Source organism: Candoia aspera, chromosome 1 (assembly GCF_035149785.1).
Source record: "Candoia aspera isolate rCanAsp1 chromosome 1, rCanAsp1.hap2, whole genome shotgun sequence".
NCBI lineage: Eukaryota > Metazoa > Chordata > Lepidosauria > Squamata > Boidae > Candoia > Candoia aspera.
Genome location: NC_086153.1, coordinates 295,752,254 through 295,779,050, shown reverse-complemented (window position 1 = coordinate 295,779,050; position 26,797 = coordinate 295,752,254). Strand labels below are relative to the sequence as shown.

Genomic DNA, 26,797 nt, shown 5'->3' with positions numbered 1-26,797 from the left:
TGCTGAAATACACCTTTGAGGAAAATATAGTAATCAGAATAGTTTGATGCATCTGCATATTAGTTTTGGTCATAGCGAAAAGACAGAACACAATTTCCTTGGGAAAGTTTCTTGCACATTCCTATGACTTTAGAGAATATCTTGAAGTCATGAATCTAAGCAAGAAAGAGTAACTTTAAAATAGGATTTCTTACTAGGGCATATGTAAAATACAAACAGTGGAGAACAACAAAGCACCTGCTTTGCAGGCAAGGATCTCAGAATTCAATTGCTGCATCTCCAAGTAAAACTGGGAAGGAATTCCCACAATATTACCAGTATTAAACTACATGGCTCATTAATCCAATACAATATAATGCTGCATTTAGCTCAGTGGCTATTTTTGTACTGAAATTTACATGTTAATGAGTAAATAATTTGTTTTCAGCGACTCCAGAAAACAGAGAACATGAAAATTAATGTGGAATAGGAGAAAAGCTCTCAATACAATTTATCAAAGAGTTCATACAACACATGCTAGAATTATGAAGCACCACTGCTAATGACTTTTTTTATTACCAACCTGTGCCATCTTATAAAAAATATACCTTTAAAAAGATTGCCTATTTATTGAATAGTTGCGAATATACATATAACACATACGTGCAATCAGAGATGGTGTATCACTTTAAAAGACATTTTAAAGTTCAGCTTAGTCTTAGAATATATACAAAACAGATCTTCATGCAGAATATTTTTTGTCACTATACACATTAGACTTACCCAAATTGAAACTACAGGACAACTTTCTAAAAGACAAGGACATGGTTCAAGAAAAATAAAGTTAACCACTGTCTTCTCCCCAACAGATATGAAGACAACAGTATACAGCTGCATTGTACAGAACCATAAACATAAAAAGCAATCATTGGGTTCTCCTACTAATACAAGCAACTTGTTCACTTACCATGATATCCTAACACAGTACTCTTGCTTATACAAACAAGCTAAGATTTGTAAACCAACAAACTGTGTTTATTGTCTTGTTTGAATGTGAGCCACAAGTCGGAATTGCAAGTTCAGGTAGTGTACTAAACAATTTTCGTTTTTCAAAAATAAATGACCTGCATACACTAGCACCAATTCATAGCAAACCAGGATTAATGACAAATTTATCATTCTTTGTGCAAACGTCTCCAAAAGTAAAATATAAGCACAAAATTCAGCACTGATTAAGTGTGATGTATTTTTACCTCATCCACTTCTAATAAAACTTGATTTAATAATATAAATTGCTATTACTCAAGAAATAGGACCTCAATTTTCTGTCATTTTTAATAATTTAAATCTATGTATGGTGCAAAAGAGTTATTAAAAACCTTCCTTGCTGAAGCTGAGTAGAAAACAAGAAGTTGGTGAAAGCCAAGTTTCCAGCTTAAATCCATTTGACATTTTGTTAGTAAAACAAAATCAGGAGCATGGGCAACAATTATTTTTTCATACCAAATGAATGAAAGTCTAAATTTCAAGCCCTGTACTTTTGCAAAACCAAGCTTTTCAGTTCTCTTGGAGTATTAAATCAGCACCAGATTGTTGAAGATTTGGGGCTCAGATGAAATCTAGGAATTTTTGTGAATCACATACTGTAAACAGTGCACTATATGAGATTGATATTTGCCAAAAAATACATTCATCCACACATTTCCACTTTCAGTAAATAACAGTTTCGCCACAGCAAGCAAATTACGTTCTGCATATTTTATTATAGACCAAGTTTGTTGCCGGAAGACTGCACATATCAGCATATGCCAGCTAGTTTGCATATAAAGATATTTATTCCATTTGTTTGATGATTGTCTGTTCTGGTTGACCTATTCCCAGATATTGTAATCATTAATTTGTTAGCATAGGCAGAGCTAACCAAATGCCCACTTCCAGATAACTATCTCAGTTCCCTTTCACTGATCTTAAAGTTGCATAGAGTTGAAAATCAAGAGCTATTACAATTATGCTATACAGTACAATCCATCCACAACTTTCTTTTTTCTTTTACAGCAATTTTTTGCAGGTTACTTTGAGGTGGGAAAGACTAACTAGTATGCAGTACTAGAGAATAGGAAATAAAACTAAAGCTTTTCCCAGCTAGATGTGATACAATGAAGTAGCTATCATTCTAAAATTTAAAAATGTGATTTTTATAGAATATGGGTACTTTTTGTTATGGAACTCAACATAGGAATGGGAATTTGCATAGCCTGAGAACTTTATTTCATGAGAGCTCAGTTATTTGGCAGCTCATACAAGAAAAAGCTGATCTTGGGTGCCATCAAAGAGTCACAAGCATAGAGTCATGATTTATAAAAATATCATATTTTCTTCCGTTTTTTTAAAGGGCCTTGTTGCAACGCCCTTCTTCCACGTTCTAAGAAACAGACAAAAATTCCACTGCAAAATATGCAAGGAATCCCAGTGAAGCATTTTTACAGACTACCAAGTTTCAAGATGATGAAGGCAAAGCTACTTTTTGCCCATCTAGGTGCCTGACCCTAACCTGTAGTATAAAGGGGTTAATGATCCATTTATAGTTTGTGGATTTCTCATTAGTTTTATACTGAAGCTGCTATTCTGTAGCATCAAACTGAGAAAAATAGCAAGAAACCTAATTATGATTACACCAGTTGCAGCTGTCATCTTGTCCATTTACTAGCAACGCTTTTTTTGCTGTGGTGGTGGTGGTGGTCTGTTCTTAATGTTCTTGCACTTGGGAATATGTCTCTCAGCAACCTTAGGTGCAAACTGACGAGTACAATATGGGCACAATTTGTAGTCTGGGTTTTCCATGGCTGGTGCCGGGGGAAGATCTGAGGCTTTTCCCCCTTTGGAGATTATCCGCTGCACTTCACGGGCCCTGCGCAATGTCTTGATGAAAGAGTCATGCTTCTGTCTCCAATTGCTTTGTTTGGATATAGCACTGCTTTGCTTGGAAGCCTCAGAACTTTGGCTGGAAGTTTTTTTCTGTAGGAACAAGGGGAAGCAGGAAAGAATCATTAATGCAACTTTGTTAGCTCATATTGTGATCAATCCTGTAACTATTTTTTAAATGGAAATTAAGTTGTCATATGTATGAGTAAGTTATTTCTAATGCCATACATTTTGAATCTTTTAAATAAAGTTAGGTATCTGGAACTATAAAGTGTATATAAAGGACAAACTTCATTAATTTTTTAAAGTCATTTCCCCTTCCTCCTGTGCTCATTTCAGACTGATAACATCACATATTTAATCCAAGCCAGCATTAAATTGTCTCAATTCTGTAACTGGATTGTGAATGAAATTTACTGCACCAGCAAGGATGTTATAAGGTTAACTCAGTGAAATTGGATACATACTGTGAAATAAGGCAATTTTTGATCCTACTACATTATGATCCTTCATCATTTTAAATATACATTGTTCCTTCATCATTATGGTTTCCTCTAGAACCAACTGTCATTCTGTTTGGTGCAGTGACTTTTGAACACTGGTTATGGATTCTGTAATATGACAGTTTTGACCATCTGTTTTCACATTCTCATTGCCTCCTTGTTCATGAATAATAAAGATAACAAAATAATGTTAAACTTGCTCTTATTTTCTAGGCCAAGTACCACTATCTTAAATAAACATTAATGGATGTTTCACCTTATTTTTTGGTCTCTTCCTAGCATTGTTTTCAGCACTCATCATATCTATTGCTGCATTCAAATGATGGAGTGGAAGTTAAAGGCTAATTATGGCTCATCAATTGTTATTTAGAAATACATCTGTTTTTAAGGAAATTTCAGGAGAAAAAGACTGAACTGTATCCTAGCCAGATGCTACTCAACAGGCTTAAGGCTGGAAAGCGTATGAGTTAGAAAATGCCTTAAGAACCACAATATAAACCAAAGAACAAGTAGGATATATACAATAAATTAGTATGCACATCACCTGTGAAATATCCGAGCCCTTCAAGAGATGATATGTCTCTAATTCAGTGCCTTTTGCTCTAGCTTTGCTTGAATCAAATACTTTTCTCTTGGATCCATGATTCCTGCTGCAAATATTTATGTGTTTCTCCAGTCTGGAACAGTAAAGTCTCCGTCCACAAAAATTGCACTCTCCCCAATCTTCTACATTGCTTGGAACCTCTATATATGATGATTCTGCTGGCACTGAGTCTGTTGGGGAACAAGACTGGTTGTGTATAGATGCCGGTTCTAGGCTACAAGTGGAAGAAATATTGGAGAGGTTTTCTCGAATTTTATTGTTGCTAGCTATCAATCGTTGCTTTTTGAGCCTTTCCATATGAAGCGTCTGTGGAAGCAGGGCAGTCCCAATTGAAGCTATCACAGTCTCTGGCACTTTTTGATCAACATCATGTAGTTGTGCTATAGATTTGGAATCACAATCTTGAGAAATGGCTGTCATTTTCTTCTGAGGCATCCATAATCCTCCTTGCTCTCTTCTTGCTTCTGCCTCAGCCTGCTGTCTTTTCCACTGGATTTTACGGAGCTCTTCTTCTGTTTTCCTTAGTTTCTCCCTAAGGAGAGCCTCCTTTCGCTGGATCTCCTCCTCCAAATTTCGCCCAGCAGCCTCCAGTTTTTGAATATAGCCTGAGTCTGCTCTTTGTGAATGAGAAGTTGCTCTATTAGATGGTTGTACAGAAAAAGGAGAATGCACCCCTACAGGCCGAGCCTTCACTGCATGTGACACTTTTATTTTCTCTGAGCTAATGCCACAGGAAGGAATCTCTCTAGCTGGTGCATTTCCAACTTGCCAAGAACTGGGTAAGAGACCATTCCCAGATTTCTGGTGAAAGACTGGCTTAAGTGGATATGCTCTGTCCACACCTTCTCTCCGCTTAGTTCTCCAGTGGGAAGGCACAGTGGTGGCCTGACTTTTGAAACACCAGTTATGGGGGCCAGCAGAATAAAAACCTGCTTTCTCTAAGACCAGCTGACTATTTTCTGCAGGCTGAATACAGGAAGAGCTCCGCTCTTTGGAAACATGAAGATCTTTCAGTTTCTTATCTTTGCAGCACACAAGTTGCTGCTGGATATTATTCCTCAGGTGTTCTAACTGGGACTGTTCTTTAAGAACTTCAGGATGACATCTTTCCTGGCTTGTTGCAGGAAGACTGGAATTGGATGCTATTGGATCCATATGTGAACACACAGCCAGCTGCAATTGAGCCATCCAGCATTTCCACTAAATCTGAGGAAATGCAACAAATTATATACATGCTATAATTTTAGCTCTCATTCTAGAATTCTGTTCCTTTATTATGATGGAGAATATATGCTCTGATTGCAAGTAAATGTCCTAAGTGGATGCTGTCCTCCCACAAAATCAGCATAAGATTTCAGCCATGATCACTAAAAAGTACACAAATAAAAGCCTATCTTACCAGTACTGTACCACACAGTTTATCCCACACAATCTGAATGTGGAAAGCATAAAAGCTGCCCTCACTCACCAATCTTATGCAGGACTGTTATTAGATTCCCCAGAATAGTAGAAAACACAGCTACTTTTGTAGGAAAAAATGTACCGTACACAACCTAAAGGTCTTGCTCTTCCATGCCAAGTCTATATGCAGGATTTAATCCTGGATGAAAGTGTTTGCTTGGGTATCATAGAAACATGATTCCCAGAGGAAAGGGATGCATTCATGTTTTTCAGCACTGCCCAACTGGCTACTCCATGATACAGCAAGTTGGATTAGTCAGTGGGGAGGTGCACTGGACTTGGTCTATATGAATTCCAACTTGCTAACCCTGTGCGCATCATCAGTCTATCAGTGCTGAATTCATACCCTGCACTTACATGGCTGGGACAATGTGGGGATAATACTATTACTGTACCAACTTCCCTGCTGCTTCTCTTCTTGTGGATGATCTCAGGTGTAGTACTAGACTATCCTTGGCTCCATGTCCTGTGGGATTTCAATGTCCATGCTGAAGCTGCCCAGTAAAAAGCACCTCAAGATCTCATGACTCCCTTGATTACTATAGGTCTGTTCCAATTCGTATCTGACCCACATATGTAAAAGGGCACACTCAGGATTTAATAATAATATTCTGAATGACTGGCAATCTGAAAATGGGAAATCCTTCTGTTACTCAATTGTCATAGAGAGATCACTGCCTAGTCAATTTTAGACTGATGGTCAGTATAATCCTCTGCAGGAAGGGAAGATCAATTAAAACGGTATGACCAAGGATTATGGTCCAATAGTTTCCTGAATGTACTTGGAAGAATTCCCAACCTTGTCTGTCAGCCATACAGCTGAAGCACTGGATGATCTGTAGAATATGGAGATGGCCTAAGTGATTAACACCATAACCCTTGCAGAGCCAAATAACCCTTTGGGTTACTAGTGAGCTGAGAAAAATGAATAGGAGAAACCAGAACTGGAACACAAGTATAAGAACTCTCTAGACAGATCAGACAAGTTCTTTTTAAGGTCTCCTCCATAACACTGGAAGAAACAAGTTGCTCACTTTCTGCCTCCATAGGTTAAAAAAAAAATCAATATGGTGGCCAAGATGGTGTGACTGAAGCTCCACCTGTTTTTAAAGTGTGGAGTATGTACAATGCACATAAAAAATGGGCTGAGCTTTATTTTGTGGCGGCCATTATGATTCTTTTGACCATATCCTTCAGAATCTCCTGTTTGCCTCCAGTGCATTTCCAAAGAATAATGCCGGTTCGAAATTTGATACAATTCAGGGAAGAGGATACCAATGGGGTTTCTGTCGCTACTACAACTTGAATTCACGCACCTACCAAAGTAGCCTGCCCACCTGCTCCAGAAATACAACCACGCGCCGCGCCCGCCTGCCTGTTTTCTCTTACCGGCTCCACCAGACTCTAGGGCGGCGGTTTAGTGCTGTTGCCTAGCAACGACAGCGCGCCCGCTACATCCGATTCCGCTCTAGCGGCTTTCGGTGGGTGAGACTGTGAGAATCCTACCACCTTTTCGTAATTGTGTTTTAGTAGCTGGCATCTTCGCCGCTATGGCTCAAGCCTATCTGCTGTTAGCCATAAAAGGCAGCAGTGCTCGACTATTAATTCCTTTATTAATTTCACTTCGGTCCTACGCACTGAGGCCTGTCTCGCGAGTTGTGTTCGTCGTTAGTAGCCGTTGGTGCGGCCGCATCCGTTCGGCTGTAGGGGGAGGGTCCCTTTTGTCAGCCATCTGCGAAGCTGGCAGCTGAAGCTCCTGGCTGCGGGGCAAAACCTGACCCGGCAGGTCTCAGGCGCTTCTGTCTTTCATGTCCATCGGGATGCAAAAAAGGGAGGGGCCTGTCGGAGCGGTGCCCTCCAACTTCCCCTGCAGGACGAAGGGGAGGGAAGTGGGAGTCAGGTTAATTTAGCTATACTGTATAGGGCGCCGGAAGGTGGGCTGCTTCGACAATGCAGTCGTTGGAGGCTGCTCGGGGGACATTGTCCCTGCAGGTATGGCACCTGCCTCTCCTTTCGTATCTGACTGCAATTCTGCTTTTGGTCCAGGCACCCCCGACCATGGCTGAGGGAGGCGGCCTCGTTTCGGTGGACTATGAGGTGTTTGGGAAAGTGCAAGGGGTGTTTTTCCGCAAACATACCCAGGTGAGTGGGCTCAGGCTGTAATTCCCCGAGGCAAATAATAGATTAAACTGGCAATTTTTGTCACCCTTTCCCCCATTTCTCTGCTGTACTTGGCTCCAGACTGGTGAACATGCAGTTGTGAGGGCTGTGGAAGCTTTGCTTGGGCTGCTGAGCAGTCCTAACCTGAATGAAGTTATACCATTGAAGTCAGTAGAATAGACAGGTGCAGGCTGTATTTGCCTCTATTATTATAAGATGCCATTGCCCTTTATATTATCATCTGTTTTTAACTACAATATATTTCCAATTAGTCTTGGTTTACCTTTGGATTAAGAAGTTTGGATTAAACAGCAGTAATTTAGTGGGGGTATATTAGGAATTCTAAAGGTTTTAATATAATTCAGATTAATCGTATTTGTGCCTGCGTGCGTGATTTTTTTAAAATGTGCATGTGCATTGTTATTTTTAGGCACAAGGAAAAAAGTTGGGTGTAGTTGGCTGGGTCCAGAATACTAATTATGGCACTGTGCAAGGACAAATCCAAGGCCCTCTTGTCAAAGTGCGACACCTTCAGGAATGGCTTCAGAAAACAGGAAGTCCCAAGTCTCGCATTGACAGAGCTGAATTCCGCAATGAAAAGAAAATTGCTCATTTAGAGCATAGTGACTTTTGCATAATCAAATAACAGCTTGAGGAAGAGAAAGCACTGGATTTATAAAGTCAACGATGGACTCATCTAGAAGAAAGCCATTCATTCAGTTTTCATTCTCTAGTAATTGGTCACATGCATATTCCTTCCATTGTAATTATTATTTATTTATGAAGCAACTATTAAATGTTTTAAGATAAAAGTTTCCTGGATTGAGACTGTGATGTCCTAATATTTTGATTGTTAATAAAGGCATGGTTGCTGCATCATAACCAGAGCTATGTGCAAAAATGAGATTAACATATTGAAAGGTTGCAAGTGAAAGAACTAGTTTGCACATTTTTAATTCCCACAGCATATAAATTAGAGAATTCCACTGGAAATTTTTATTAAATGAAAGTTTGTTTTTAGGGTTTTTAAAATTTCATAAATCGTAAAATAATTTGATATGAAGGGTAAATATACACAAAAAAGAAAAGGAAATATTTATTTTTAAGGAGTATAAACGACTATTTTTCTTATTGAGAGTTATGCTGTAGTGTGCAAAATATATATTAAAATAATTTTTACTGTTCTATACTTCAGTATGATCAAGAAACAAACCATGAAGATAAACAGCTGGGAATACAGTAGCAGCGTGGGGGTCATAGTGTTGTTCATTGAACTGTTATGCACATAATTAAGGACCAGTTCTCTTTAACCGATACTTCACTATACAAGTAAGAGTGATCAATCCTGTACTGCAGGATATTAAACCCAAGCATGAGACAAATACCTAAATTTAGTACATCCTTCAGTTTTATTAAACAAATTGTAGTCCCCACTTATATTCATACATAGTCTCTCATATAGCACATACTCCTTTTCCTTGGAATATGATAGATCTCATCAAAAGAGCTGTAGCTGTTTAGCCACAGCTTTAAAAGTGTTGCTCAGCATATTTCTCAGAACCTGTCCAGATGCTGTTTGTATCATGTCTTTTTTAACTTTCAGCATATTCTTAGTTTAGCAACAATATTCCTTTTATCTCCTCGGCAACCTGAAGTATTCCTATCAGGGTTTTTTTTAAAGCTTTCCAACTGGCCCTATTTCTTTGCACACCCCAGCTCACTCTTGCCCATACTTCTGCCTCCTGTTAATTTTCCCACTTGTTTACTGCATTTAAGTTACGTCTCTGCCAAATACAATTTGGTACCTTCTAGGCTCCTGGCCACAGCTTTCTAATTTTTAAATGCAATTTTTTAAAAAGTGGCATGCAATATGGGCTTAATATAACTTCCACAGGCATTCTTAGGAAATAAAGGTGGGTGAATGTAGCCCAGTAGTACTTTGTTTGGAACAAAGTTCCCCTGTCAAGAAAAAAGGAGTAGAGGATGACATGGACCAATCTTACAATTTTGTCTTTTGCTAAATAGGTATTTTGTATTTACCTATGCTCATAATGACAACCATTTTGAGAATAGTTAAGCCCTTTTTTTGGCAGCCATTTTGTGTGAATGCCATATACTTTTGTATGTATGCCCTATATTTCTCCTCCCTGAATGTAATATCTTATATTTCACGCTCTTGAAGGACAACTTATTCCTCTCAGCCCACTCTTCCAAACTACCTAGAATAGATTGCAATATCATTCTGTCTTTCTGGATGTTGGCCAGAACTCCCAATTTTGTATCATCTGCAAATGGAATAAGCAGCCCATAAATCCCATTATCCAGATCATTAATAAAAATGCTGAATGCTACTGGCCCCAAGATCAGATCCCTGGGGGATCACATTGGCTACTGATTGATTGATTGATTTATCATATTTTTATCACCGCCCGTCTCCCTCATACGGGGGACTCTGGTGTCCAACTTGATGTAGAGCCATTAATGCAGAATGTCTGAATGTAGTTAGAATACTGTAGGCTTATTGTGGCAGACCAGCACCACTTGTGGTTTAGCTGGAACATAACATTTGCCTTTTGTATCTTCCTTTTTTTCAGCCGATCTATAAACTGTAATTGGGCACTTATTTATGGTATTTCTATACCATCAACATCAGACTCCCAGCAGACTCATTTAAAAACTCTCACCCGTAACAAAACAAACTCTGGCATCACGTTGTTGTTGTTTATTCGTTTAGTCGCTTCCGACTCTTCATGACTTCATGGACCAGCCCACACCAGAGCTTCCTGTCGGTCGTCAACACCCCCAGCTCCCCCAGGGACGAGTCCGTCACCGCTAGAATATCATCCATCCACCTTGCCCTTGGTCGGCCCCTCTTCCTTTTGCCTTCCACTCTCCCTAGCATCAGCATCTTCTCCAGGGTGTCCTGTCTTCTCATTATGTGGCCAAAGTATTTCAGTTTTGCCTTTAATATCATTCCCTCAAGCGAGCAGTCTGGCTTTACTGGCATCAAGAGTGACTTCTATATTTCTTAACAGTAAACATTTCTACAAAAAAACTCCATCTTGACTGCTCTCTAGAAACTTCTGACAGAGGGTACCATCTGAAACTCTGGAAGTAAGTATTGGTATGGGCATAATTTGAAACTAATCATACTCTACCCCTGTCCTCTGATTTCACTTGGGGGGGGATTCTCAACAGAACCTTCTGGGATGAACAAATTGGAGAGCTCAGATCTACCTGAAGCAGGAAATCCTGCAGATACCTAGTTATCAAGCCCTAAAGATCTCTACAGGTTAGGTTAAAACCAAAACTTTGAATTGTACTCAGAAGCCTATTGGAGGCCAATGCAGTGCCTGCAAAAGCAGTGTGATGTGGCACTGATTGTTACCACACCCAACAGTAAGCATGTTGCCGCATTCTGCAACCATTGCAGCTTCCTGGTAATTTTTGAAGGTAGCCCCATTTTGAATTAGATTGCACTAGTCAAACTGAAAGATTATCAGGATGTCAGTAACCATTATCAAGGCATCATGTTCCAGGAAGGACTGTAACTGGGACACTAGTTGAGGCTAGGCGAAAACCCAGCTAGATAGAGCCTTCACCTGCCTATCCAGAAGTATCTGTCAGCCTTGGTAGATCCCCAGGATACAGACCTCTCCTTTGAGGGAAGTGCCTCTTCATTTTGAGTTATCACTACAGCATGTGAACTGTCAAATTGTTTCTGTACAAACAGCACCTCCATCCTGCAGGATTCAGTCTCTGTTTTTTTTTCCATCTAGACCCCAATAGCCTCCACAAGAGGACTTCTGTTGCTTCCTCAGTGGCAATGGACAGTATAAAAAGACTCCAATCTATAATATGTATCAACACAATCTGTGCATGTTTCAAATTCAGTATTCATGCCCTGCTTTGATTTCAGCCGATGATGTATTAAGATACAATTTATAAACTCTTGACTTCATTGAATAAAAGCAATAGAAGGAATGCATGTTTCTCAACTGATAGCATCTTCATTTTGCTGTATGTAATTCAAAATGAACAATGCCCGAAGTGGTATGGGTCACTACCTTTATTTTAGGGGAAATAATGACCAGCATTTATTTTCAGGCCCCTGTAATTGAGTCTTTGAGTGCTGTGTTATCAAATGATCAAAACTCATAAATCCAGTGCTTCAAGGGTCATCTAATTCGATATTTCTGATGTACATCGTTATTACAGCTCAAACTTTAAGTCGAAGATTTGTATCCATCTACATTTAAACACTATTTTTCCTGCGCCACTTGTCCCGTTGGCCAAAAATATTTATTTTGCAGCTGTTTTACCCCGGAAAGTTTGTTTAGAAATAGGTGATCATAGGAAGTCCAACGAGGATCAACAGCAAATCTGTTTGGAGTTACAGTACAGTGATTTGGGCAGCTAACAGAAAACTTCGACCAGCCTTGTAAGTAAAGATCACGAAAATACTACAGCTCCCAGAATGCATTGCAATATATTTCGATGTACGCTGGGAACCTAAGTTCTCATATGAGGCACTTGAGCAGGCCCCCTTCCTTCCTCGGCACCGAGCTGTTTTAAGGTGATTGGCAATAAAGCTAACTGGAGGGGCGGAATGTGAGAGTTGGGTCGGGTCCCACTGAGGTGATTTTCTCTGGCTGGGAAGAAGCACACGGAAGAGAAACGGGGCTGCTCTGACTACGCCTGGAATGAAAGAAAGGAGGATACAGAGACCGTAATTACTTAGCGGACAGGCGGTGGGAAGAAAACGGAACTACCGACCAACATCCAGAAACTGCTTGATGAGGACGGCAGTACCCTCCTCCTCCCTCTTTCCCGCGTGTCATCAGTCACCCTGAAGCCAAAAGTTCCCTCCTTAAATCTGGCAGAAAGGTGGGACTTCTTCCGATTTCACTACCGTCCATTACTAAAATAGACTCAGCAGTGCAGTATTTCTATCGAAACGTGCATTGTAAAATTCTTTTACCTGTTTTATATCTTATTTTCTACTCTTCCAAGCTGCTCTGGGTACAGTATTTACCCCGATTAGCGTATGTGGAAGGCATTTACCACATTTTATCCTCACAACAGTCTTGTGAAATAGCTTAGGTGTGTGTGTGACAGATTGAATGTCAACACAGTGGAAGTCGAAAATGAGTGGTGTTACAAATTTAAGAATGTTAACTATTGCACCAGTTTACTTATAAATATAATATGTTATCATAGTAAAAGTTACAATAGCATTAATCGAAGAATGGTGAGTTAGCTCATGGTTGCCAGTTTTTCCTAATATTTTCACTGGTGTAGTTTGCAAATAGGTTGTCCAAGTTCTCCACTACCCACCTGATCAATTATTAATTGGGTACTGAGAATCAGGATTTAACTTTTTAAATCCCCACGAAGAAGGGAGCCATTTTTATGGGGGAGGCACAGGGAAAGCAGCTTTAACATCACTCCTCCTGATAGTTCCAGCATGCAATTTGAACTACAGTCAATCTAGCTAAACATATCTAGGTTGAACTTAAACAAAATAAATATGTTTCTAAATGGAATTGGATTTTGTTAATTAAAATACAAAACGACCATGGGACACACTAGGGAAAATATTAAGGGATTTGTGAAGTATCTGGCTAAAAAAGTTAAATGAGCATTGGATTCTCTGTCTGTTTTTTTTTAACAGGACACTTAGAGAAAAAGAAAGTGGCAATGCATAACCAGTAGTCTGAGGTTTCAGTCATCTTGCTCTTACAATGATCAAATGCTTGCCTGAAGAAGTACAAACCAGTCTGCGCTCTGGAGTGGCCATTAACTCAGTGGGACATTGTGTTGAGGAGCTTATCCTTAATAGCATAGATGCAAAAGCTACATGTATTGCCATTAGAGTGGATTTGGATACCTTTAAAGTCCAGGTGGTGGACAATGGCTGTGGGATGGGAAGAGAAGACCTCAACAAAGTAGGCAATAGATACTTTACTAGTAAATGTTATTCATTGGAAGACTTAGAAAATCTCAAGTTTTATGGCTTCCGTGGAGAGGCTTTGGCAAGCATTGCAAATATGGCCAGTATATTGGAAATATCATCCAAGAGAAGTAAGATAGCAAAAACCTTCTTGAAACTGTTTCACAATGGAAAAGGTCTTGAAGTCTCAGAAGCAGGATTGAATAGGCCAAGTCTTGGAACAACAGTGACTTTGTACAACTTGTACCATCAGTTACCTGTGAGGAGAAAATGCATGGATTCCACACTGGAATTTGAGAGAGTGAGACATAAGGTAGAGGCTCTATCACTTGTTCACCCATGTGTCTCTTTTTCTTTACGGAATGAAGCTTCCTGTTCAATGGTGCTTCAGCTACCCAAGACAAAAGATATGTGCTCACGGTTTTCTCAGATTTATGGTCTAGGTAAATCCCAGAAATTACGAGGTATAAACTATATGTCTGGAGGATTTGAAATAATGGGCTTTATCAGTTCTGAAGGACATTACAATAAGAATATTCAGTTTTTGTATGTAAATAATAGACTGATATTAAAAACAAAATTGCATAAGCTTATTGATTTTCTATTGAGGAAACAGAGTCTTATATGTAAAACAAAAACTGGGTCTTTGATATCAAGTCCCTCTCGCTATCGTTCTGGCTCAGAACTCTATGGAGTGTTTATTATCAATGTGAAATGTCGACATGATGAGTATGATATATGTTTGGAACCTGCAAAAACTTTAATAGAATTTCGCAGATGGGATGCAGTCCTAACCTGCTTTGAAGAAGGAGTAAAAGCATTTTTAAAGCAAGAACACCTATTTATTGAGTTGTGCGGTGAAGATACTACAGAATTTAATGAAAATAATGGCTTTTGTTTAGGTAACATAATAGCTTTAAAGCCTTCTCTCCCCAAAGAGAAGGATGTGCAGGAGAGTTTTAAAACAGCTTGTGATAATATTGTGGATTCCTATGAAAGATTTAATCTGCAATCAAAATCTGTCAGAAGGAAAGTAACTCTGACAAAGAAGACATCAGATAATATAGAACCTATTAACAGTGTGACAGAAGTAGGTGTTTACTCAGATGTAATTGGTTTTGAACCTGTTCATGAGTTGAGAAATAGTAAAGAACAGCATCTTCTGCCTGATAAAAATGACATTGTTTCTGATTTTCTAAAATTTAATAAACTCCCTGAGGAGTCAGAACCACACACTGAGAATACAAATTCCAAATGCCCAGAAGAACTTGGCATCCAAGGCAAATCAATTGTTTCAGAAACAGACCAGGATTCTGGTACTTTGCTTTGTACTGAGAAGCATGGGAAAGATGTAAATAGTCAACAAGATACAGGAGGCCAGGAAAGAAGTCCTGATTCAACCACTGTGGGATGCACTGAAACTGTAGAGCATATTGATGAATTTAAAAATAAATGTGTTGTTGGACATAGTTTGATGGGAAAATATGAGTCAGAAAAAAAGGGCAGAGAATCCTCTACTGAGTTAAATACTACTAGAGGACTGATAGTAAAACACAGTCCTTTGAAACTGGGTTCCACAAGCATTATAACACACTTACTGCAAAATCAGCCACCATATAAAACAACAGAAACTAATAATTTATTAAACAGACAGGCTAAACTGGGTCCAGTAAGTGCCAAGGATATGTTTGAAAAACAGCTAGAGTTTTCAGAGCAGATTGCAAGTTCTCAAGAATATATGAGAAAAACCCATATAATACATACAGGAAATACAAAGGAATGGCGAGAGAAAAAGAATGTATCAGCCTCACTTCCTGCAGACAGTACTGTGGATTCTGTAATATCACATGTGAAAAAATGTATGTATGGGGTTCCTGCAGATACAGCTTATCATCTAGGTGGTACAAACAGCAGTAGACAAATAAATGAGTTTTCTGTTAGGCTTCAATACTGTGGCTCAACAAAATTAAGTTGCCATCCAAAGCTGGGATCACTAGATAGATTTAGGAAATATTACGGGAATTTAAAAAGGAATGCATCAATAAGAGATACAGAAATAAAAAATAGTAATGAAGAACTGGTCTGTTCCAGATCTATGGCTGGCGAGAAAACAGATCTCCAGAATTGTAATATTTGTGAAACTCCAACAAAAGAATACTTTGTGTCTAATAATAGTAGCTGTACTTGCCTCCTCTTAGAAAAGTCTCAGCATTCCCCAGAAGAAACTCTGTCAATCAGAAAAGGTTTTAATACAAGTCCCACTACAGAATATTCTCAAATAATAAGGAAATCTCTATCTGGATCTAAATTTACAAGGACACTTGCCTCTAAAGTGTCAAGAATGAAAGACTGTGGTAAGGATGCTATAAGTACAAAACCCATAGAGAAATCTTTAGCTCAAACTCAAGTGTGTTCAGATCCCAAAGATAAAAATGTACAGCATCTCACATCTAGAAATACTCATTTGCAAAGTACCTATGAAAAACCTCAATATTGCCCTTCCCTAAGAGAAGAAGGGGTAGAAAATAATTGTTTTGCTTCAGCCTCTGATGAGCAAGGTAATTCCATGGGAACATCAAGTGCAAGAGCGGATGTGGACGAGAGCGCTAGTCATTGTTTCATTGACACTGATGGAGAATACATGATCTCCCAAAATAAACAATCAGTTCTGTGCAACGAAGAAGTGGATACTGACATTTCTTGTGAAGATGCAAGCATTATGGGTGAATTTACAAAGCAAACTGTGAAAGGCTATGAGCTTCAGAGTGTAAACTTGCCCAGAAATATGGAAGATGCCACAGATGATTCAAGCGTAAGTGAGAGTGAACAACCAAAACCCAGTCCCTCTAAGTGGTTTTATCAGTTTGATGCATCATTGGGCAGAATGGTATACATCAACAAAATGAGTGGGTTGAGTTCCTATAGAGCTCCTCCTGAAGAAGCTCCTGTAGCTTGTACTCAAGATCTAAGCACAATAGCTGTAAACGTCATAGAGAATGGTAAGTACGTGGTGTATAACTTTTTCACTGCCAATATAGCATGGAGAGGATGGCTGTATCAAGAGTTAAATCTTAAATAATAATTCATAGCAATAGCCTCAATACACTTTAAAAAATTATGGAGAGGCTGGAAAAGGAATGGAAGAGAGAGCAGATGTTAACCATCAAGAGAGCAGATAAGTCAGTTGACAGCTTATCTCATAAATGAGAGATCAGCCCAGGTGAAAATAAATATGAGAAGAAGCATTTCAAATCATATGTACTGTGGTGTCTTTTATATTTTTGTACTTTAATTTCTCTTAGTCTTATTGCTTGATATGCTGTTAATGGGTTTTCTGATTTAGTTGTTTAATAGGAATTTTAAATGTACCGTAGATGTTTTAATAATGTCCTTATATTGTGTAAGCTGCTAAGAGCTGTCAGACTGCAGTGGGATAGAAGTGCAAATATATTATTCAAAGAGACTCCATCTTAATTAACTCACTATAAACAAGGGTAAGAAATTCATCTTACTGTTTCCAAGATTATGTATTTAGCTCAGACTAATATTAAATATACCTTCCTGAAATCTGTATAGTACTTGCTTCTTTAATCTTGCCCACCTCTATGGGACTTAACATAGCATATATAGGTAGAAATGTTAAATGAATTTATAGAATTCATGTAAATTTGATTGCCCAATAAGCAATTAAGGCAATGATTTTCTAATACTCTTGAATTGCCTGAACATAGTTCTGGCTTCATTCTGTACTTAAGAATTATTTAAAACAATAAGCTTCCATTAAATTGATTTGTCAATGCTGCTTTAATAACAGTGCAGTTTACTGTATCAAAATTGTGGATATTGTTACAGAAGATAGTCCAATTGTCTGCATAATTAGAAATGTACTTAAATGGAAATTCTGCATATAGAAGTTACGGGTTCCTACTTCATTATATACTTTCCATCACAAAACATCTGCAATTGAAAGAAAAGTATCTTTGGCTCTGCTTGCTTAGGATATTTTCTTTCCTAAACTGTTGTGCTTTTCCCAGGTTTCTAGTGCTTTACTGCAAAAAGGCTACAATGCTGTTTGAAAACCACATATTTATTCTCCTTACTAATGTCTATTTGTGTACATTAGTCTGTGTTTCGTTATTTGAAGATACTGAACAAGATGTAATTCTGCTTAGTTTTATAGTATGATTTCCCTGTGAACTTTTAATAATATGGAATGACTGGGCATTGTAACAACATGTAGGAGCATATACAGAGGTAATTATAAGAGTATATACCAAAGTAATCTGTTAAATATTTAGGGTTTCAGTGCAGGTGTCATCCGTTTCGAAGTGAGCTTATTGTGCCCTTCCTTCCAAAAGCACAGAAAGAGAGGAGTTTGGAAAGCCAGGATTTCAGAGGTAGGCCCAGTTTACCAGGGCATAAAATATTATGTTAAATAATAACAAAATAAATAATTCTGCAACTGTCCCAACAGAAACTTGGTGCAATTTGAGATCTATTAACAATGAAACTTGTATGAATTACATGATGTGTAGAAATGGAAACAGCTCTTCTAGGATCAAAGTCAGCTGCAGTATTACTTTGGATAATATGAAGTGTTCAATTCTATGTAAACAATATCAGTGGTTTGAAAAAGAATGATTCAGTCCCTTTTAATTGTTTCATTCTAGAAACAGCAGGTTTAATTTTTCAGATCTTTATCAACCACAAAATACTGAATCATTGTTCTGCTATGTGTTTTTCCAGTTAAAATAGAACATGGAATGACTTCAAACATTATTTAATAACGGAGTACTTGTATTGTGTACTAAAATGTACACTGGATTGGAAAAAGATTCAGAATCTGTTTAACACACAGTGTAAGATTCTAATCTGGGTATTTGTAAAAAATATATACAATCTCATGTTGTACTTGATCCTTGGCAGCAGGCGTGGTTTTTTCTCTTGGAGACTGTTTTCACGTGGAATAATTTATTTTAATGTAAACATGTCATACATGACATAGTTCTTATAGTTTCAAGATTGCATGTATCTTTTCCCTTAGATACACAAGAAGAATCTCTTCAGGACCTGCTTTCAGAGTGGGACAATCCTGTGTTTGCTCAATGTCCAGAGGTAGGTGGTATTATGTATTATATGGTATTATTGTCAGGCCCAGCCCAAGAATGACAAAGAATCAATCCAGTCAAACTTCAGTTCTTTATTTGCTCACACTGTATGGACAGAATCTTGCCAGACTAAAGCTACTCTACCTAACCTAAGGGGAAATAATCTGGGAAGGCTCTAGGGCAGGGCTAGCCTGAACCTCTTAGTCTTCCCACATCCCACCCCCGGACTGTGTTTTATCTTGCCCTCCTCCTTGGAATATGCTTCCTCCTTCCTAAGAACCAGCAGCATTACTGAAATCTACCACATCACCTCCCTCTTCAGAGACACATTCCATAATACTATTATTTGTTCAGGATTTTATGTTACATCATAATTTTAGAACTGATGAAACTTATCCCTGCTATTATTTTATTTACTGATGCAGGTTTTAAACCATATATTCATTGTTCAAAGCAATCCAAAAGTGGGGGGAAGTTGTATGTAACCTATGCTCAGAGATAAAACCCCAGACTTTTTTTTTACTATTGCATCTATGATACGTTATTTTGTTGTAGTCTGCCATTTTGCCATTTATACTACTTTTACTCATAATTTTCCAAATGTATTCCCCCAATGTACTTGATAACTAGACTATTATTATAGGACCCATTTGTATCTAAAATAACTGTGGAGCCCTGTCCCCTAAAAACCTTTTCAATCCATCCTGGCAATTAAATGGTATGCTCCCTAGCTGTGTATGGAAACTGTATGGCTGTATGCTAATTCTGTAGGGCTAAGCACATATTGTAAAGGTATATTACTTCCTAGCTGAACCTGGCTGAGATAAAAAAAAACAGAGGGCTGGACCTGGGAGACCCACCAGGAAATCCCAGGGCTGTAGGCTAAACTGGGAATTCAGGGGGGAAAAGAATCCTGGAAGAAGGCAGTGTCAAACCATTTTCATATTATTGGCAAGAAAATTGTGACTTCCAGGGGAGGTATGGTGAACTGAAGACGTCTCTGTGAAAGTGGAGCTGACGACTGTGGCAAAGACTAAGGAACTGGTGAGTAGACCAGTTCCTTGGAATCCTTCTGGCTAAAGACAGTGGGGGATTGCCAACATGCACTCTGGATGGCTGCTCTTCACAAGGAGACTGCAGGACACTGGTTTTCCATGGGTTTGAGTGCCAGGAGATGACGAGATCAGCCATCTTGCTTGCAACCACAGCGGAGCCTTTTAAAGGACATTAGGTTCACAAACCTCACTTTCTAATCACTTTCGGAAGTGTTAACTCTGTTTAACTCTGTTAAAGCTATTAGAGACCTTCGGAATGACAAGTTTGAAAAGTCTTCATCGGGTGAGTTTATCTTCAACTCTGAGAGCCAGTTTAGTCTAGTGATTAAGCTTCTGGGCTAGAAACCAGGGGTCTCTGAGTTCTAGTCCCGCCTTAGGCATGAAAGCTGGCTGGGTGACCTTGGGCCAGTCACTTTCTCTCAGCCCAACTCGGTGCAATGTAGACTAGCCTCCTCGTGGTGCACCCCGGGCAACATGTCAGGGATAAATAGTCTACGAATCTGGCTGCTGGACCTCACAAGGATTTGCCAGCAAGAAAAAGCAGCATGAATACTGAACTGCTATGCCATACGATTAAAAAAAAAAACCTTCAACTCTGAACAAAAGAAAAATTAATTATAAGCTTAAGAACTTAAACAATTTGAAATAAACAGCAAAAAGCTAAATAAGATGTTGATCTAAGAAAGTTTTAAATGGATTAAGGGTCCAGATAAATTTTCAATATTGACTTTTACTATAAGATTTTGGAATTAATTGTAAAGAATAAACAGCTTCTCATGGGAAGCAGATTTGTTTCAGTTATTGTAAGACATAACAAAGGTAAGTAATTTTATGATTTTAGAAACTGGACACTAGAGGGGATTAAAGTTCCTAAGCAGAGGGAAAAAAAATACAAGCCTGCTTTTATTTACTGGGATTTAACAAAATGATACACAACACTATAACGTTGAAAATATTAAAGGAGACTTTTGAAGAATGGAGCCAGAAATTAGTAGCCCCAATATCATCAGTGTCAGTAATGATGTCTGCCTCTATAGACAGACTATGTCCAAAAGGTATTATTGAAGAAATTACAGATGTAGAACAAATTTTATCTGACAAGATAGAGATGGTACCAAAAATGGATCTACAAATGACAGGCCAAAAGAACAGCTTGGAAAAGGATGTCTCACTGGATGTACAAAAGAAACTGGCTGATGTTTTAAAAATGGAAAGGGAAATACAAATGATAAATCAAGAAAGTGATAATTTTTTCATATTGGATTTACAAAAGAGGCTTGTTAAAGACTTGAAGAACTCTGTGTGATGTATTTGAATGAACTAAAGATTAAGACTGTTAGGTCTAAAAGGAAGGACTATAAAGTTGGTTTATTTGATCAAGGTTAAAACAAGATATGTTTTCTGGCAACCCTTTATGGACTTTCTACTGACACCAGGACTGAAAAGATGATGTTTTCTGGATTTGTCTATAGATAAGGGATAGGATATAGGCTATTTTTTTGTAACTTTATAGGGGTGGAGGACTACCAAATTTGTTTATACTTGTTGCAGTGAAGGTTGGAAGTCACTTCTTTATATATTTCTTTTCTCTTTATTATATTCTCACTTTTTCTTCTTTTCTTCTTGCACTTTTTATTATTTCTTCCTATTGTCTTCTCTTTCTTTAATTTTAGTTTGTATTAGTTTTTATTACTATCAAAAATTTTAGTAAAAATTATATAAAAATATTATTGGCAAGAAAATTGCATAGACATATCTATGAACTGACCAGCAGTCATGTTTGACTAAAAGGAGACTGTGTTGAATTCAGTGAGTGACAAATATGTCCTCAGTCACAAATAACTCTTATGAGTACATCTACCACTGGTCACCCCCATTTGGCCTTTTAAACTGCAAAATTATGGGACAGACCCTCTCAGACAGAGGGTCCCCTAGTCTGGGGAAGACTAGGCAGTTCGGGATGATCACCAAAGTTGTTAAGGGTGGATAAGAGCAGATCATAGTTAAATTGCAGTAATAAAAGACTCCTGGAAGTTTTCGGAATGCTATAGTAGTTTCAGCAAATGTTTTTTGTAGTCAAAAAACAAAACAAAGTTCAGTATGAAATGCCAATAATAAATTGTGCTAGACTCAGACCAAGAGTTGCAATACAGTTTGGAAGATACGTCAGTTTGGAGTTGGCAATCCCCAGAAAAAGTGATTGGAAGTGATCAAGATAGATCTGTGGGAGATGAATGTAGCCCCTCCCTCCCTCCCTTCTAATAGGCACTATGCATGCTGTACAGGTAGCCTAGAGAGGCTTACCTTAGCCTTGAGCCTGTCTATACAGAGTTCTTCTAAAGTGGGGATGCTTTAGTGGGGATTCTTGCAGCCTAGGGCCATATAATTAAAAACATTATTGGACTGTGTATGATCAAACTTTTCCGCCCAGTTTTTGGTGCTGCTTTATTGAAGGAAGGGTTAAATAATAAAATGGCTACTAAGGTATTCATTTTGTCCTCTAATTCCCCCCCCCCCATGGGAAAAATTGACCCATTGTTTTTGGGTGTAGCCCTTTAAAGAGTGAAGTGTATGCCTAAAAGACTGCAATACTTGAGACATTCATTTCATCCATTAAATTTCCCCAAAACAACAACTGCCTCCAATTTTTTTGTAATTCTTCTGATTCTCTGTGCCCTTCAGAAGATATGCTGAAAAGCCACAAAATGGCCATAGATTGTGCATCTAAAATTTATCTTTCCAAGAGAAATTTTAAGTAGTTGAGCATCCAGGAGGGAGAAAAGAGAAGCTTAGCAAAACTGCAGTGGCTGAATCCCAACCAGTTTTGCCATTAAAAAAGGAAACATATACTTCTGAGAGGGAAGTTATTTTTTAAATGATTACAAGGAGAATCTTCCCAGCAAGAGTGGACCTCATTACCCAAAACACACTCCAGAACCAGGAATAAATTGGGATGAGCACCATTGGCTTGAGCCTGGATAATTGGGCTATTTCAGGATCATTAATTCTGGCCCTCAGAGCCAGTTGAGAATCTCTGCACAATCTATTTATAGAGTGATAACTAATTACAATATGGTTTACTTGTTCTTCATATCAAACATATTGATACTAAAGTTGGTTACCAGTGAGGATGTGCAAAATCAGCCCCAGAATAGCTGGAATTGGGTGGTCTGGAAGTAAAATGGAAAGTTCCATATCCAGAACCATGAGTTATGCACACAACAAATTATTGCATTTTTTCTTAAACATCAGACATATTTCCATTTTGTTCTGTTGTGATTGCTATCAAAAATCATTTCTGCCTTCCATTTGGTGAGCATTCTACCCTTCTAATATTCAGCTTTCCATTGAGGTTGACAAGATTGAATGGGAATGCAGTATCATTTAAATTATTTTAAGTATCAATATGATTTTATAGTCTGCCATTTGTTTATCTAGTAACAACCTAAGGAATGGTTATTTATTTTATAGGTTGCCCTGGATGTCAGCAGTGGGCAGGCCGATACTCTTGCTGTGAAAATACATAACATCCTCTATCCTTATCGGTTCACTAAAAAGATGATTGATTCTTTGCAGGTAAATGTGTTAGTATTTATGTAAATAGCAGTGTTGCAACTATCACTTGAAAGAGAACACTTGTATACATTTATTTTGGGCTGTAACAATATATATAGTAATGAGTGCTGCTGTTAGCAAATAATAATTTACAGTACAGGTACATGTTAACAATGTCAAAATCTAATGAAATCACGTATTTTCATTTATACTATGGAATTATTCAGTTTTTAAAAACTAAATTACTATTTTTGAATAATTTACAGGTCCTTAATCAAGTGGACAATAAATTTATTGCTTGTTTAATCAACACTAGGGCAGATGAGAGTGAACGTGCAGGTAAAAATGCTATTTCTTCTTGTAAAGTTTAAAAGATTTTGTAAAACTTAACTATACATGAGATAATTCCATAGCTGCTAGAAAAAAAATCAATTTAACAAAATGTTGCTTATGTTATTTCCTAACCATTTTAATTCATCCCAATTTATTCACTGAATAGAGTTTTTAAAAAATAAAACTGGAACCTTTTCATAATAATAATTTACTAAACTTACATGTCACCCAACTCCCAGCAACTCTTTTATAGAGAGAGAATGTATTTTACTATGAAATTGCAACCTCTTAATATGCATACAGTATGTATCTATTCAGTACAATGCTAATTGGAAGATAACTGTGCACAGTGGCTTGTGATGAAATGCAGAACAACTTATATAATTTGACTCCATTGGTAATATTGATTCATAAATTTCAGTCTTACATCAAATAACATAATTAGGTGAGCGCCAAAATATTTTCCTGCAGTTGTTCTATTCCCTCAATGGAAGAAAGAAGCTAAACTGAAAGATTTCCAGTTCAGATTTCCATTCATTCGAAGTTTCTCATATAAGCTTGACCAAATTGCTGTCTCACATTCTAACCTACCTCACAAGATGAGGATAAAGTGAGATTAAATTTAGAACTTGTGTTATTTGTTATGATGATGAAGACTCTATTTTTTTTGGATCTAGATGGGAATCTTCTTGTGCTAGTGGATCAGCATGCAGCCCATGAGCGTGTCCGTCTTGAGCAACTTATCACAGGTATAGGTTCAGATGGTCAAAGAAATTTTTTTTACAGCTGTTAAAGTAAGCTGAAAGCTGTAAGTTCAAACTTGTTGAGATACAAACGTACATTAATAATTGAGAATAAATATATGACATTAGTTTGATTGTCACTGATGATTAGCAATTACTATATAGATTTTATTGGGGGGTTCTGTAAATATTTTAGCAGAATATGAATAATTTCCATTTTGTCTAGCACAGAATACGACTTTTTTGAGCATTACAAAAATCTGGCCATAATTCTAAAACATAGCAGCAAATCTTTTTATCTATAATAGTTCATTGACCTCCATGTAAACAAGAGCTATGAATTTCCTAAAGGGAAGAGTCCAAGAGAAACTTTGCTGGTTGTAGCCTGGCAGCAAAAATTGGCCAAGAATGTGAAAAAATCTCTGGGACTGTAAAAAGTGTTTATTGAAGGTTTTAAATGGAGTCATTTATACTTACAACAGTATGCTCTGTTATTTCAGAGATGATCATTTGTTGATGGAATTGTTATAATAATTGATGCCTCTTAGGATGGCCATGGTTAATATTGGCAATTACATTGTAACATTAACAAGACTGCTGCCAAGGATAAATAATATTTCTTACTGTAGTATAAGTCTCCCATCAGTTGTTGGGTGAAATAATATTTAATTTCTTACTGAATACATACTGTCTTCCAAACATAAAGAATAGTGCATTTGTTGATCTATTATCAGATTCCTATGACAAGCAGCATGAAGCATTGGGCAAGAAGAAATTACTGGCTTCCACTTTGTGTCCCCCATTGGAGATTGAAATAACAGAGGATCAGAGAAGACTCTTGTGGTTGGTACTAGTCAGGGTGCCCAACATATTGACTGTTCTTTCAAAAAATAAGGATGCTTTCAGATTAGACTTTTATTGTGAAATCATTATATTAATACTTATTCTGCTGAATTGAATTTTAAAAAAATATTCTGGATTGGATAAGATCCAATAAAATAAAAAACGTATTTTTCTTGCTGAACTGACCAATGAGTAAACAGTCTGTAGTAGATCCTCCACAAACTTTAACTCAAGAAGTGATTGGGAACATTTTTTACTAGCTCTCACATCTGTTTGAAAATTTGAAGTAATTTGTAGCTCAGGAGTTTCAACACTGGAGGAGAACTAGAATATCTGAGGCTGATCTTCCACTTCAGACTTTTCATTTAATTTTGCAGGTGCTGTCATAAAAGTCTAGAGAACTTGGGCCTTGAATTGACGTTTCCAAAGAACAATCCCTCTCAGATTCTTGTTGGGAAAGTGCCACTGTGTTTTGTGGAGAGAGAGGCTAATGAGTTGCGGCGTGGAAGACATACTGTGACTAAGAGAATTGTGCAGGTGAGGTGTGGATGCAGGTATTGCCTGTCCTGATTCACTGATCAGACAGTTTGGAATTTCTATCTACATAAAAAATTATCTTGCTGTTGTTCAGTATTTTACTATTATGCCAGAAGTCTGGGTGAAATCCTGAAAATGGAAAATAACATATAGAGTGAGAAAGCCCATGCTTTTAATTAGTTTTTTTTTCGAGTAAAGTTATGACTGGCAGTTCTGGACCAGTACGGTATGTGGAAATCAGATGTTCTCATGTAGCATATCTGATCGTTGAAAAAGCTGTGCAATCATTTGAATTTTAGGTTTTTCGTTTACCAGATGAAAAAAGAAAGCACTTTCAAGAATTGTCTTGAAGTCTTAATTGTTAATAGGGTGCTTAACTATTCATACCTCACTTCTTTATTAGAAAGAGTACAATAAGCACCAACTCACAAGTATCCATATAGTTAAGCACCCTATTAACGATTTGGTTTATGTGTATATTGGCACAGAATTTGTGTGTTTACTTTGGAAGAAGAGTATAATCAGTTTCTAACCCTGACAGTGGCTTTACAAAGAATCCACTTAGAACTTGTACCTGTCAAAGTTTATCCTAAAAGTATGTATCATTGTATTCTGATACTTCTGATAATCCTTTTGTGGAAGAAAAAAATTCATTGTGAAGAAACTGAATTTTCACTTACCTTATAATTTTTGTATTTTTTTTTTTAGGAGCTCATTCAAGAACAAGTTGAGGTACGGTCTTTGTATTTTTAAAAGAGCTGTGAAATGGAGATATTTTACATATTAAATTTAAAATGAGAATATGTACTGTATTTGATTTTCCACCTATACATTTCAAAGTCCTGGGTAGGTTCCTTTTTTCATCAGTAGCCAAAATAGGCAAAGCAGCATTTAGGCACTCGAATTAGGCTATTCATTATGTTGCTCACTATAAAAAAAATATTCTCTAGTTTTAAAAGAGCATAAATCCAGAAAGCAGGAACTTTCCAGAATAGTTCAATAAAATTATTTCATTAGGGAATCCCTCTATATTAGCCATCA

General features: G+C 37.5%; 3 protein-coding genes across 6 annotated transcripts in view; 2 read left to right on the top strand and 1 right to left on the bottom strand.

Annotated features, from left to right (window-relative positions):
- Nucleotides 1–2,148: 2,148 nt before the first annotated feature.
- Nucleotides 2,149–5,272, bottom strand: ZC2HC1C (zinc finger C2HC-type containing 1C). Its single transcript, XM_063293640.1, has 2 exons — nt 3,949–5,272; nt 2,149–2,994 (listed from the first exon to the last, which is right to left on the bottom strand). Exons 1-2 carry the CDS (start codon nt 5,194–5,196, stop codon nt 2,683–2,685), a joined length of 1,560 nt encoding a protein of 519 aa, XP_063149710.1. The 5' UTR covers nt 5,197–5,272; the 3' UTR covers nt 2,149–2,682.
- A 1,722-nt stretch (nt 5,273–6,994) lies between these two features.
- ACYP1 (acylphosphatase 1) lies at nt 6,995–8,818 on the top strand. 2 transcript variants are annotated; one of them, XM_063290119.1, is made up of 3 exons: nt 6,995–7,255; nt 7,516–7,611; nt 8,060–8,818. In XM_063290119.1, the coding sequence occupies exons 2-3, from the start codon at nt 7,528–7,530 to the stop codon at nt 8,273–8,275; spliced, it is 300 nt and encodes a 99-aa protein (XP_063146189.1). In that variant the 5' UTR covers nt 6,995–7,255; nt 7,516–7,527; the 3' UTR covers nt 8,276–8,818. The 2 variants fall into 2 exon arrangements, with proteins under 2 accessions (XP_063146189.1, XP_063146188.1); XM_063290118.1 differs by lacking the exon at nt 6,995–7,255 and having other exon boundaries at nt 7,323–7,611.
- A 3,508-nt stretch (nt 8,819–12,326) lies between these two features.
- MLH3 (mutL homolog 3) overlaps nt 12,327–26,797 on the top strand; it is a 26,305-nt gene continuing 11,834 nt past the window's right edge. The window contains exons 1-10 of one of the 3 annotated variants that reach the window (XM_063290115.1): nt 12,327–12,516; nt 13,304–16,581; nt 17,881–17,979; nt 18,627–18,697; nt 23,217–23,321; nt 23,567–23,639; nt 24,311–24,382; nt 25,111–25,219; nt 25,597–25,756; nt 26,465–26,488. In XM_063290115.1, coding sequence (XP_063146185.1) covers nt 13,374–16,581; nt 17,881–17,979; nt 18,627–18,697; nt 23,217–23,321; nt 23,567–23,639; nt 24,311–24,382; nt 25,111–25,219; nt 25,597–25,756; nt 26,465–26,488 — 3,921 coding nt within the window. In that variant the 5' untranslated portion in view covers nt 12,327–12,516; nt 13,304–13,373. Of the gene's footprint in view, nt 12,517–13,303; nt 16,582–17,880; nt 17,980–18,626; nt 18,698–23,216; nt 23,322–23,566; nt 23,640–24,310; nt 24,383–25,110; nt 25,220–25,596; nt 25,757–26,464; nt 26,489–26,797 lie in introns of those variants that run through there. The other 2 variants (XM_063290116.1, XR_010066922.1) reach the window with 2 other exon arrangements.

Coding starts and splice junctions, on each gene's coding strand:
- ACYP1 (XM_063290118.1), top strand. CDS start 7,420: ATGCAGTCGTTGGAGGCTGCTCGGGGGACATTGTCCCTGCAGGTATGG. Junction 7,612..8,059: donor TTTTCCGCAAACATACCCAG/GTGAGTGGGCTC, acceptor TGTTATTTTTAG/GCACAAGGAAAAAAGTTGGG.
- ZC2HC1C (XM_063293640.1), bottom strand. CDS start 5,196: ATGGCTCAATTGCAGCTGGCTGTGTGTTCACATATGGATCCAATAGCA. Junction 2,995..3,948: donor AGGGCTCGGATATTTCACAG/GTGATGTGCATA, acceptor TTGTTCCTACAG/AAAAAAACTTCCAGCCAAAG.